General features: G+C 44.6%; 1 protein-coding gene across 1 annotated transcript in view; it reads right to left on the reverse strand.

Annotated features, from left to right (window-relative positions):
* Retreg1 (reticulophagy regulator 1) overlaps nucleotides 1-12,857 on the reverse strand; it is a 132,035-nt gene that overhangs the window by 73,755 nt on the left and 45,423 nt on the right. The window contains exon 3 of the mRNA XM_076856168.2: nucleotides 10,498-10,528. Within this exon, the coding sequence (XP_076712283.1) occupies nucleotides 10,498-10,528 (31 nt within the window). The remainder of the gene's footprint in view (nucleotides 1-10,497; nucleotides 10,529-12,857) is intronic.

The following is a 12,857-nucleotide window of genomic DNA, read 5'->3' on the forward strand; positions in this document are numbered from 1 at the left end:
CGTGTCTCTCCTCATTGTCCTGCTGTGGTCTCTGGGTCCTCTAGATGCTCTGGGTAGTCTATGTCCTTGCCTCTTCCAGCTGCTGCAGGTCACCTGCATTCCTCCGTCTGTGCATCCCTTCCTCCATCTTCCAAGCCTGCAACTAAGTATCTTCGCTCCTCTTTGATCTACTTCCCTTCTTTTTGTCCCCCAGTGCTGAAGACTGAACCCAGGGCCTTGTGCAGGCTACACAAGTGCTGTACCACGCAGCCACATCCCCAGTCCTTTACTTCTCTCTCACAAGGACTGGTGGGACAGTGTTGGGTCCACCTAGATACCCTGGATCATCTCCCCACCTCAAGATCCTGAGCTTAATCACATCTGCAAGGCCCATTTTGCCATTTAAAGTAACAGATTCACAAGGTCTAGGAGTCAGAATATGGACCTGTTTGGTGGAGAAGGAGGTATTTACCAAGTCTACTCTAAAAACCCCAAATTCCTAAAAACATGCTGCTTCAAACATTAGAACTGTAAGCTTTTCCAACAAGGAAAGACCTTTGCTGTCGATATTTAACAGAATCACCAATACATCCTCTCTCCATCTAACCACACACAAATAAAGCTATTTTCTGGGAATCACGATTTCAGGTTAGAGTTGGGGGGTGGGAGGGGGAGAAATCCATGAAGTTTCATTCATTTTTCCAAGACAGAAAAACACTAAGTCAAGGACCAAGGGCGGAAGGGAAGATTTTTGAGAATACACAATAAACAACTCTCAAAAGACTTTACAAGTCCCTGGACAAAAACGAGCAGTAAAAGGGTCCGGCACTCAAAGTGGCATTGAGTTCTTAAGAGCCTCGCAAATCGTTAGGTCATTTCTAAACTAGGGCGCACAGCCCTTTGTCACTGATTTATGCCATTTGTTTGTGAATTTCCTCCCTCACCATCTTTCTTTTTCTCCAATGATGGATCCTATCACTTCTCTTAGTCCCTATTTTTTCACTCCCCCTACTTCACTAAGATTTATTATCCATGCATCTCTGTGCCACAGAGATGAAGTAGCCTTTAATTGGATTTCTTCTTGTAACCGGAGCAATAGTAAGGTTCTTGCCCTCCTAAAATGTGCAAGTCCACCACCACTCGGGGGCCATGCTGCTGCATCTGTGCAGTGGCCACCTTCCGACAGCTGAGACTGCCTGCCTCGCCCACTCCCCCTAGTGGCAGCCAGCTCCCGAACACTGCTGGGCTTGCTCTGTCTAAAGACACAAGCAAAACTTGCGGGGAATCCTGAAATGTTTCTAATGTGTGTAGATTTTACACAACCTTTCAAATGTATAGCACTCTTGCTTTGGAAACTGTTCACTTCAAGCATCAGGCATTTACTCTTTTCCTTGCATTGATCTTTGGTACTGTCACAGAGTGAACTCAGAAACCACGGAAACAATGGACAGTGTGATCAGAAAACAAACAAAACGCCAAGCCCAACAAAAGCAGAGTGGATAAATACGTTGTGCTATAATCATGTGATGGAATATTATATAGCAGAAAAAATAAATGAACCACAGCTATATACAGCAACATGATTAATCTTGGAAAATGTCGTAAGACATTAGTCCTACAAGAGTATGCAAATATGGTACCATTTTTATAGACCTCAAACCAAAAATTTTATTTACATGTATATGTAATTAAAATCCGTATATATAATTAAATATAAAATATAAATATATGTAAAATATTTACATACAAGTGTATAATTACAAATATTACATATATACACATATATATTAAATAGATATGTAGATGTAGATCTTTTTAAAAGCAAAGGAAGGAAGAATACAAAAATTCAAGGTTGTGCTTCATACATATTCACTTGATTATGGTGTTTTTAGCTTGTGTGTGTGTGTTGTGTAGATTCAACAAACACGATCATTAAACTCTAACTAAGGGGTGTGTCTAGGCAGACAGACCAGCCTACCATGGTCAGGGACAGGCTGTCAAGACAGGACCCCACGTCCTCTCAGATTCATTCCTGTTTGAACTTTCCAAAGACTACGGTTTGGAGCGTGGGGTCGAGGTGTGCATCTGACTGTGGATGACACACAGTTTCTAAATATTGACTTGAAACATTCTCGGTTGTATACCTAAGATCATGAGAACATGCCTTTGGACCCATCACCTGTACCTGAGACTCACCACTCCTGGGGACCCCACCTGACTGTGGAACGACTCGGCTTTCCTTATCCTGGTGCTGTGGGCTGTGTGTCAAGCGCGGGGCTGGCTGGCCTCACCTGTAATGGCACTTACTTCCTTGCCCTGTCTCCTTCTCTGGACCTGGGCCCCATCTTTGTTTCCAATGACTGGGCAGTGCCAGCCTCCTCCTTGACCCAGAGCCGTTTCTGGACGGCAGCACAGAAGCCAAAGCCCTTGGGAACCAAGGCAAGCTAAATCCCTGGGCCATGCTGCGGCCCAGTGTCACCTCCCCACAGCCACCAGGCTGCTGGGAAAATCCCCACTCACCAAGTTCTTTTGCTTCCCTTCTTGATAAAGGCATGTGCAGTTAAAGGGAAAAAAAATGTAAAGAGGATCAAGGACCAAAACAATTCAAACCACTTAACATTCCACGGGTGGACGTAGCTACCAGCTTAGAGTTGTGCCGGGTACTTCACTGTGCTTACTTTAAATCTACAATCTTTAATAAAAATTAGCAATGAAAGATGATTTTTCATATCCCTAAACATCTTCTATATGGTGGTCTTCACTGGCTACATAATATTCCACTGCTTCCAGCACATAACTACAACAGTAAAAAACTAAACCTCCTGGTGTAAAACAAAGTCCTCTCACACGGGGCTCCTGCCTCAGGGCCCTTGCACCTGAGACTCCCTCTGCCTTGATTCTCTTCACCCAGACATGATTCTCAATATCCCTCCCTCAGGGCTTTGCTCAAAAATCTTATTGTGCCCCTTGTCTTCTACCAATGTTTGGCTCCATCAATCTGTATTAAGGGGAATGTATTACTTGTGAAGGGAATATGCAGCCAGCCACGAAGGTAAGAACTTACCCCTTGCCAACACAGCAGGTGGGATCCAAAATACACCTTCTGTTTCTATCCATCCATCCATCTGTCCATCTATCAATTTATTTATTTACTTATTTCATTGGTACCAGGGATTGAACCCAGGAGTGGGTGATTAACCACTGAGCCACACCTGCAGCCCTTTCATTTTTTATTTTGAGACAAGGTCTCACTAGGTTGCTTAAGGCCTTGCTAACTTGCTGAGGCTGGCTTTGAACTTGGGATCCTTCTGCTTCAGCCTCCCGAGCCACTATGATTATAGGCATGCACCACTACTCCTGGGTCCCTTTATTTTTAACGCCTCAAGAAATACATCATTGCCATAGTGAACATCCACATCAACTTCTAGCGGGCTCCTTCCTTGAACTTCCATCCTAGGCAGGTGCTGACTCTGGTCTGACAGATTCCGAGGGAAAAGTGTGGGCCTTAAGTGTCTGGCATGAAACATTTTTAAAAACCTGTTAATTTTTTATGGAGATACATCATTGATAATGAGGGATAATTAGTATAACTCTCCATATCAGTTTCCTCCAAAGCAGCTTTAAAATCTGGTCCCTTGTTTCACACTTGTCTTCAACAGGTCTCATTTTCAAAGTGCAACTTGAAAAAATGAACGCAACAGATCAGAATCTGGATGGGGAACTCTGCAGCCCAATCCCTGCAGCCCTGCTAAGGGTTTGTTGTGTGCTGATGAATGGGTCACTTCTTTTGTAAGGAAGAAAGAAAAGGGCTTTGACTCTCCCTTGTACAATAGATGACTACAGAATTGTGCTCAATTATTATTTTTTTTAAAAAGGAATGAAAGACCTATTCGAGCTTTTATTTTGACAGGGATGGACTTTCAAAGTGGTGCTGAGCTCCTGGGCTCCCCAGGCATCCCCAGCCAGAGACAGATCAGGCACAATGTGCTTATGCCCATGGCCAGAGGATCCCAAAGGTCACTGGCTATTTCTTTTTTCTTCTTCTTCTTCTTCTTCTTCTTCTTTTTTCTACTTAACCCAATCAAATTTGGCTTACTTTACTACAAGATTTCCTTTTAAAACTCATGGAGAGGGCTGGAGATGTGGCTCAAGCGGTACCACACTTGCCTGAAATGCGCGGGTGCTGGGTTCGATCCTCAGCACCACATAAAAATAAAATAAAGATGTTGTGTCCACCGAAAACTAAAAAATAAATATTAAAAAATTCTCTCTCTCTCTCTCTTTAAAAAAAAAAAAACTCATGGAGCTGTGACTCCCTCTTTATAGGTCACCAATCATAAAACTAAAACCTAGAGCTTTCCCACACTATGCTTACTAGCAACGTACAAGGTCCAGGCCTACAATGTGCAAGTTACAAGAGGACTTTAAGTCACATTAGAAAAATTAAAACTGATGGGGCTGGGGATGTGGCTCAGGCGGTAGCGTGCTCGCCTGGCATGCGTGCGGCCCAGGTTCGATCCTCAGCACCACATACAAACAAAGATGTTGTGTCTGCTGAAAACTGAAAAATAAATATTAAAAAAAAAAATTCTCAAAAAAAAAGAAAAATTAAAACTCTAAATTCTATAGTTTTCAACACTTGAGAGTCAGAACTGTTGTTTTACTAACATGAAAGGGAGTAAAGCTCTCAGGCTATCAACTCTGCGTGGGAACCCAGATCAGCCAGCCTGTTATACGGTTCTGATATGAATGATGAGATGCCGAAATGTAAAACAGTGTTCTAAGCTCCACTTCTCAGAGGAGACAATTTGGTGAAGGCTAGATGGCTGTCACTTGTGAAGGTGGTATAATGCTGACCTTGGGATTTAATGTCCTAGACACCTCTGACTCAATGGCTCCAATCTGCTCGGGGCCTAGGCAGCTGGGACAACACCAGGACTTGCATTTTACAGCCAGTGATTCCTGGATCCTCTCTCTCTGCCCTTCCAAATCCACAAGCACCGGGATGCTTGGCTGGCAGTTAGGGTGAAGCCCACCAGACAAAAAGGCCTTTCATTCTCGGAACTGGGCCACATACTGCTACTCTGAGAACACAGAGAGAGAGTGACTGGGAGTGAGAGAGCCTGGGAGGAACTCCGGCGATTCAACCATGCCAGAGTAAAAGGCTGATGGCTCTCTCACTGGACCTTTGGCCCCAGAGAGACCTACCCTGTTAATTCTGTACTCTGCTCTCAAGAGTCCAGTCAAGGGGAGGTCACCAAACACCAGTCACCATTTGCACTATTGGAAGGCCACCACCCTCTTCTTGCAGATAGCATGCTGTTAGCAGCATCTGGATACCTAGAATATCTGTGAGAAAATGCCACAGCTCTTGGCCATAATTTTGAAAATTCATATTTCATTGCCACAAAGAAAACTTTTCTTGTAAATTGGTACTGAACAATAAGATAAGATTTATGCCAGGTGTGGTGGTGCATGCCTATAATCCCAGCAGCTCAGGAGGCTGAGGTATAGGAGGATCTCAAATTCAAGGAAAGCCTCAAGCAACTCAGCAAGACCTCTTTCTAAATAAAATATTAAAAAGCACTGACTGGTGTTATGATTTGAATGTAAGGTGTTCCCCAAAAGTTCATGGGTGTTATAATGCAAGAAGGTTTAGAAGAGAAATGATTGGGTTATGAGAGCCTTAAACCCAATCAGTGAATTAATCACCTGATGGCAAGTAGAATCTCTCTCTCTGTTTCCTGATCATCAATGTGAGCTGCTTCCCTTGGCCACACTTTTCCACCATGTTGTCTTGCCTCACCTTGAGCCCTAAGGAATGGAGCTGGCTGTCTATGGGCTGAGACCTCTGAAACCATGAACCCTCAAATAAACTTTTCCTCCTCTACAATTGTTCTGGTCGAGTCTTTTAATCACAGCAGAGAAAAAGCTGACTAAAACAGCTGGAGATGTGGCTCAGGGGTAAAGTGCCCCTGGGTTCAATCCCTGGTATCAAAAAAAAAAAAAAAGATGAAAATAACCCATCTCTTAATCTGGGTGACAATGAACAAACTATTAAAGAACTAGTAGAGACATTTTGAATGATTGTTATATATAAGTGAAGATGTTTCTTTATAACTCATACTTACTGAGAAGTACCTGGCCACGCTGAAGGCAATTTTACATTTTTAGAAGACACACATGCGGGACAAGATAACACTCTTGTTTTCTCTTAAACAGAGAATTTTTCAATCAATTGCCATAGTTTCATGCAGAAATAAAAAGCTACTATGATAGTGTGAACCAAGTTTCAAGTCAGTGCTAGGAATGAACCATAAAAGATGTTGATTTGGTTCAGCTGACAGATGGCTCTGACTAGATCCTGCTCAGATCCTAGCGGTAGTGCCTGAGGAAGAAGGAGGACACGCACGCACGAGCCCTTCTCAGAACACACCCACCGACAGCTACATTTTGACAAATGAGTTTTCCGTGTACATAGTCTGACTTGTGAATGGCATCTGATTAAAATCATCCGATTTTTATTATTGATGAGACCACTGGAAATCAGACCCTGGCTTGAGTACTATGTATTAGTTCAGTGAAACATGGAGAACTTTGCGGATACCCCCAAGTGTCCAGAAGAGCTGTTTCCTGGGCAGGAGCTGTCACCACCTTCCTGAATATTTTAAGGTTAGTTTAGATGATGATGAAAGCACATTTTCCCAAAGAATAAATAACACTCTGTGAAAGGACAAGTCTCGGGACTGCAGGGAAGAAGGGAGGAAGAAGTTTCTTTTTAATTCAAAAAGCTTTATAATGGCACTGAATGTGAGTGCAGTGCTCGGATCCACTTTTCAAACTGAAATTAATGCAACTGACGCTCCTTAAATGCTCCTACTGCAACGGAAAGCACAGGGGTGGAAGGCCTGACTTACTCTATGATCCAGCAACAGCCGAAATTGATCCAGCGCAGCGCTGGAAAGAGGAGGACAGGCCCTGCTGTCTGACTGAGAGCCTCAGCTGTTGGGCCCTTGGGCGCAGGGGGATTCCCAGCTACTGCCAGTGAGGTGAGGGTGCTGGTCCCGCTGGGCATCCCAGGTGGGAAGTGAAAAGACCCTGGTCCCACACAGTCCCCAAGAGCACAGCAGCGCCTCCCTCTGCTGCCAAGGATCTGCTGATCAGCTGCTGTGTTCTCTCCTTAAAGAGTTTCTTACTTCTTCACAGTTAAAAACATAAGCTCTCCCCAGGGCCAGATGCTAAGGATCCCTGTACACAACACACCGAATCACCCTCAAAGCAATTCAAGGCACAAACATTTTAATTTCACACCTCCAACGGGGAGAATGGTATTTCAGGTTGTAGACTACAGAGGACAGATACGGACAAGTTTCATTCCAGGGTAAATTAAATCAGTTTGAGAGTCACTGACCGCAGAAAAACATGAAGACAGCAATATGGAAGAGACGCACAGACCCGCAAATAGACCTTCCTAGACACTGACATCTGGGCAGGACATCTGAGATGACTGAATCTTACTTCCCTCCTAACCGGGGCCAGGAGAGGAGTGGGCCTTGGCAAGATCAGTAGCCTCAAGGGTGGGCCCAGGATAAAAACACCCAGGGGACAGTGAATGAGACCCTTCCTAAAAGGCTATTTCCTTTGTCATGCCTGAGCACCTTCCCTAAGGAGCAAAACATTATCTGTCTAACAAAGGACACAGAAAAAGGAGTTATTTCTCTGTGACCAAACCTAACTGGTAGTAGAGTGAGTCTTGTGGTCCTGTTGTGCTCATTACTATTTTTTTTTTCCAAATCATTATCAAATAATAAAATGGCTTCTCTACTAAAAGAACACACACAGTAAAAATTCTCAACACAAGCTGTACATGTGTTCACAAGGACTGTGGATGGCAAGGACTCCAGGAAAGAAGGAGAGAGATCAGGGGCCCTTTTGTGCTACTAAACAGAATACCTAAGGCTGGGTTGTTTATAAAGAACAGAGATTTATTTCTTATAGTTCTAGACGCTGGGAAGCATTCACCAGAGGAGGGGCTGCATCCTGTGAGGGCTTCTTGCTGAGTCATTACATGGCAAAGGAGAGGAAGAGGAGGAACCTGCAGCCTCAAGCCCTTTTATTAGCTGCATAAGGCCATTCTTGCGGTGGGGGCCTCGTGACCTAGGCTCCTCCAGTGAGGTCCTAGCACCTAACACTGTTGCGCTGGGGATGAGGTTTCTGACACATGAACTTTAAGGGACACGTCCAAATCATATCAAGGGATGACACTGGTCAAATTGAGTAAACGTGAATCTGAAAGGATTTTGCATCGGAAAGTCACAGGTTTTTGTTGTTTATTTTTTAATCTTGTTGTAGTTGTAGATGGACAGAATGTCTTTGTTTCGTTTGCTTATTTTGTGGTATTAAGGATTCAACCCAGTGCCTCCCACAGCGTAGGCAAGTGCTCTGCCACTGAGCTACAGCCCCAGCCCCAGGTATTTTATTTTGTTTAAATCCGTAATTCAAGCAGCTCACTTGGTCTAACCTTCTCCCGACCACAACTAGAGAACAAGCCTCAGTTCTGCCATCTGATGAATGGGGAAACCCAGGTGCAGAGAGCCTAAGGTAAAGACCCAGGACAACCCAGCACATTCATGGGGGTGGCGAGACTAGGAGCAGGCCCTGGGGCCAGGCTGGGGAGCTACCTCCATGGACTGTCCTTACGCTCAGATTCTGCTCCCTGGCTGGGCTCTCACTGCCACCTTCTGATCTAACCTTCCCAAACAGATTCTCCTGCTTCACAGAGAACCGGCCGGAGGCAGCTGCACCATGACTCAGCCAGGCAATCAGGCTAAAGTCGAGCCCTGATCCTGCTGACAGCTCGACCCCTTGCCACGGTGTGATGAAAATGGCCCCTGGGTCCCAGCCTCCTCCCAAACAGGTCACCCCAGTCCAGCCCCGAGAAACAGAGCAGACAGGTTTCAAGAGGGGCCTCGTTTTAGGCAGCTCTTTTGCTGCTGTGACCAAAAGACAGGAACAATTTTAGAGGAGGAAAAGTTTACTTGGGGCTCAGGGTTTCAGGGGTCTCAGTCCACAGATGGCCGGCTCCATTGCTGTGGGTCAGAGACCAGGAAGAACATCATGGCAGAAGGGGGTGGGGGAGGAAGGGACTCAGGAGATGACACCAAGAAGCAGAGACAGACTGACAGATAGCTCCACTTGCCAGGGACAAAATATAAACCCTAAAGGCACACCCCCAGGGATCACCTCCTCCAGCCACACCCTACCTGCCTGTTTACTACCCAGTTAATCCCATCAGGTGACTAATTTACTGATCAGGTTAAAACTTGCATGACCCAGTCATTTCGCGTCTAAGCCTTCTTGCATTGTCTCCCACGTGGGCTTTGGGGGGAACCTCACATCTAAACCACAACAGGCCTCCTATGGTTACCTGACCAGTGCTCCTCAAAAACATCAAGATCAGCAAAAATAAGGAAAGGCTGAAAGCCATCATGGCCCAGAAGAGCCTGAGGAGACAGAACCGCTAGCCCAGCGTGATGTCCCTGTGGGACGCTAGAACCGCAAAGCAGCATTAGGTAAGAACTAAGGAACCCTGAACAAGGCAGGGACTCAGGTCCATCAGAGCACACCGGCTCTGCTTCATGACCTGAAACCCACCACCATGCTGAAGCCAGATGTCAGCAACGGGGCCTGCGCCTGGCAAAGGCAATGATTTTGTGTAGGAGTTTTGTGACTTTATTTTGTCGTCCTTTCCACACACCCAGTTCATGAAGGCCAGTACCCCAACCATCCTTTCTAAGTCATACAAATATGTATTTTAAGGCAGAAGGTTTTTTTTTTTTTTTTTCCAAAAAAACCAATCCCTACACACATTCCTTTCCCTGCAGACTGATCCCCACACTGTCTTCAGTTTCCTGCTTCCCACATGTCCAAGGGGTGAAGTGAACCCTCACCACCTGCAGCAACCCTGTCCTCGTCCACTGGAGTAGGCCCTTCCTGCTGCCGGCAGATGATGCTAAATGAATTGGGCCGAGGTCTGCCCGTGGCAGGCGAGTGGTCAGCGGCTGCTCAGCTTCCACTGCACTTCACCTGCCAGCCGCTCACCCCTCCCCATCTTCTCCCCGACTCCAAAGTCCTCTAGATGGACAGCACGTCTAACCCTCAGGAACATTCCAGCAGAGTTCTCGATCCCCACCACTGCAGCACCCCAAAAACGAAGCCTCAAAGGAAGTCCCAAAGGGAAATGCCTCCCTCACTTCACTTCCAAACCCCCATGCACGATGCACTCCCCACACAAGGTCCCCAATATTAAGACAAAATGTGAACCATTTCCTAAATGAGTCCCAGTTTTATCTTGTTCTCAGTTTCACTGTATTTTTATTTTTCCACTCCTGTAAATTACTATAGGACTTAGATCCCCGTCACTAAAAATATGATGTCAAAGCCACGTCCAGGCAGCTCCGTCCCCCTCCCCTGCACCCTCCCCTCCACTAGCCATATCATTGGAAGAAAGTCTCCTACCTTTCACTGAGGCTTCTCCACAACTGTGCACCTGCAAGAGGGAGAAGGAAAATGAGAGACTTAACCAAGCTGCGCTCTCCTGAGGCATTTCCCAACTTAAAAATATTACAAGATATGTAAAGTGGAACATGGAGATCTTCAGGCACTGCAAACTATCAGATCTGATGACGTATACTGCTGGTGCCACGACTAATTCAGGCAGTTAATTCACAAAAAAAGTTAGTGAAATCCTACTACATGCAAAACAGTTGAGTAGGTGCCCTGAGAGATGGAATGCTCCAGCACACACAGTCCCTGCCTCAGGGGCTTCACTGTCCAATGTGGCAGACCAACTGTGTGCTCCAGTAAATGTGAACCCAGAGAGGCTGTCCAGGAACCGCACAAGAGGAGTAACCATGAGGGTGGGGGGAGAGATTATGTGGCTGCTCCAGGGAGCATGAATAATAGAGGTAGCATTGAAGGTGAGTCTTGGCACCATCCTGGCAAACTGAGACAACTGTGACTGGAAAAGGGAGATTTTTATGTAGTCATTCTTTTTTTTTTTTTTTTTATTAGTTGCTCAAGACAATACAGTGATCTTGACATATCATACATTTGATTCAAATAGGGTATGAATTCTCCTTTTTCCACGTGTACAGATTGCAGAATCACATTGGTTATCTATCCATGTGTATACATACAGCAATCCTAGTGTCAGTTGTATTCTGCTGCCCTCCCTATCCCCCCTCCCCTCCCCTCCCCTCCCATCACTATTCTCTACCCAATCTACTGTGACACTTATCTCTCCCTTTTTTTTTCTTCCCTTCCCCCTCCCACCATCATATATGTATTTTGTGAACCCATGAGGGTCTCCTTCCGTCTTCCGTGCAATTCCCCTTCTCCCTCCCTTTCCCTCCCTCCTCTTTTCCTTGTTTCATGGTAATCTTCTTCTCATGCTCTTCCTTCCTGCTTTGTTTTGAGTCACCTCCCTTATATCAGGGAAGACATTTGGCATTTGTTTTTTAGGGATGGGCTAACTTTGCTTAGCATAATCTGCTCTAGTGCCATCCTTTTCCCTGAAAATGCCATGATTTTGTTATTTTTTAATGCTGAGTAATATTCCATTGTGTATAAATGTCACATTTTTTAAATCCATTCATCTGTTGAAGGGCATCTGGGTTGGTTCCACAGTCTAGCTATTGTGAATTGTGCTGCTATGAACATTGATGTAGCTGTGTCCTTGTAGTATGCTCTTTTTAGGTCTTTTGGGTATAGTCCGAGAAGGGGAATAGCTGGGTCAAATGGTGGTTCCATTCCCAGCTTTCCAAGGAATCTCCATATTGCCCTCCAAATTGGCTGCACCAGTTTGCAGTCCCACCAGCAATGTACAAGTGTACCTTTTTCCCCACATTGTCACCAGCACTTGTTATTGTTTGACTTCATAATGGCTGCCATTCTTACTGGAGTGAGATGGTATCTTAGAGTGGTTTTAATTTGCATTTCTCTGATAGCTAGAGATGGTGAGCATTTTTTTGTGTACTTGTTAATTGACTGTATATTCTCCTCTGTGAAGTGTCTGTTTAGATCTTCGGCCCATTTGTTGATTGGGTTATGTGTCTTTTTTTTTTTTGTTGTTTAACATTTTGAGTTCTTTGTATATTCTGGAGATTAGCACTCTATCTAAAGTGTGAGGGATAAAAATTAGTTCCCAGGATGTAGGCTCCCTATTTACCTCACTTATTATTTCTCTTGCTGAGAAAAAACTTCTTAGTTTGAATATGTCCCATTTGTTGATTCTTGATTTTAACTCTTGTGCTATAGGTGTGTTATTAAGGAATTTGGAGCCCGACCCCATGAGATGGAGATTAGGGCCAACTTTTTCTTCTATTAGATGCAGAGTCTCTGGTTTGATTCCTAGCTCCTTGATCCATTTTGAGTTAACTTTTGTGCATGGTGAGAGAAAGGGATTCAATTTCATTTTGTTGCATATGGATTTCCAGTTTTTCTAAGCAGGAAGTGTGAATCAGGAGGTATAGCAATACCAGATTTCAAACTACACTATAGAGCAATAGTAACAAAAACAGCATGGTACTGGTACCAAAACAGGCGGGTAGACCAATGGTACAGAATAGAGGACACAGAGACCAATCCACAAAATTACAACTACCTTATATCTAGTCATTCTTTAGGTACAAGCTTATGTCTAGGCACAAATGAAAGTATATAGACATGCATATAATTTGCTTTTTAAAATCTCCAGTGACTGTCTTCAGTGGCTCATTTTTTTTGTTGTTGTTTGTTTGTTTGTTTTTTGCAGCCCTAGAGAATGAACCCGAGGTGCTGTATCACTGAGTTATTCCCAGTCTTTTTTTTTTTTTTTT

This window comes from Callospermophilus lateralis, chromosome 5, assembly GCF_048772815.1.
Source record: "Callospermophilus lateralis isolate mCalLat2 chromosome 5, mCalLat2.hap1, whole genome shotgun sequence".
NCBI classification, from domain to species: domain Eukaryota; kingdom Metazoa; phylum Chordata; class Mammalia; order Rodentia; family Sciuridae; genus Callospermophilus; species Callospermophilus lateralis.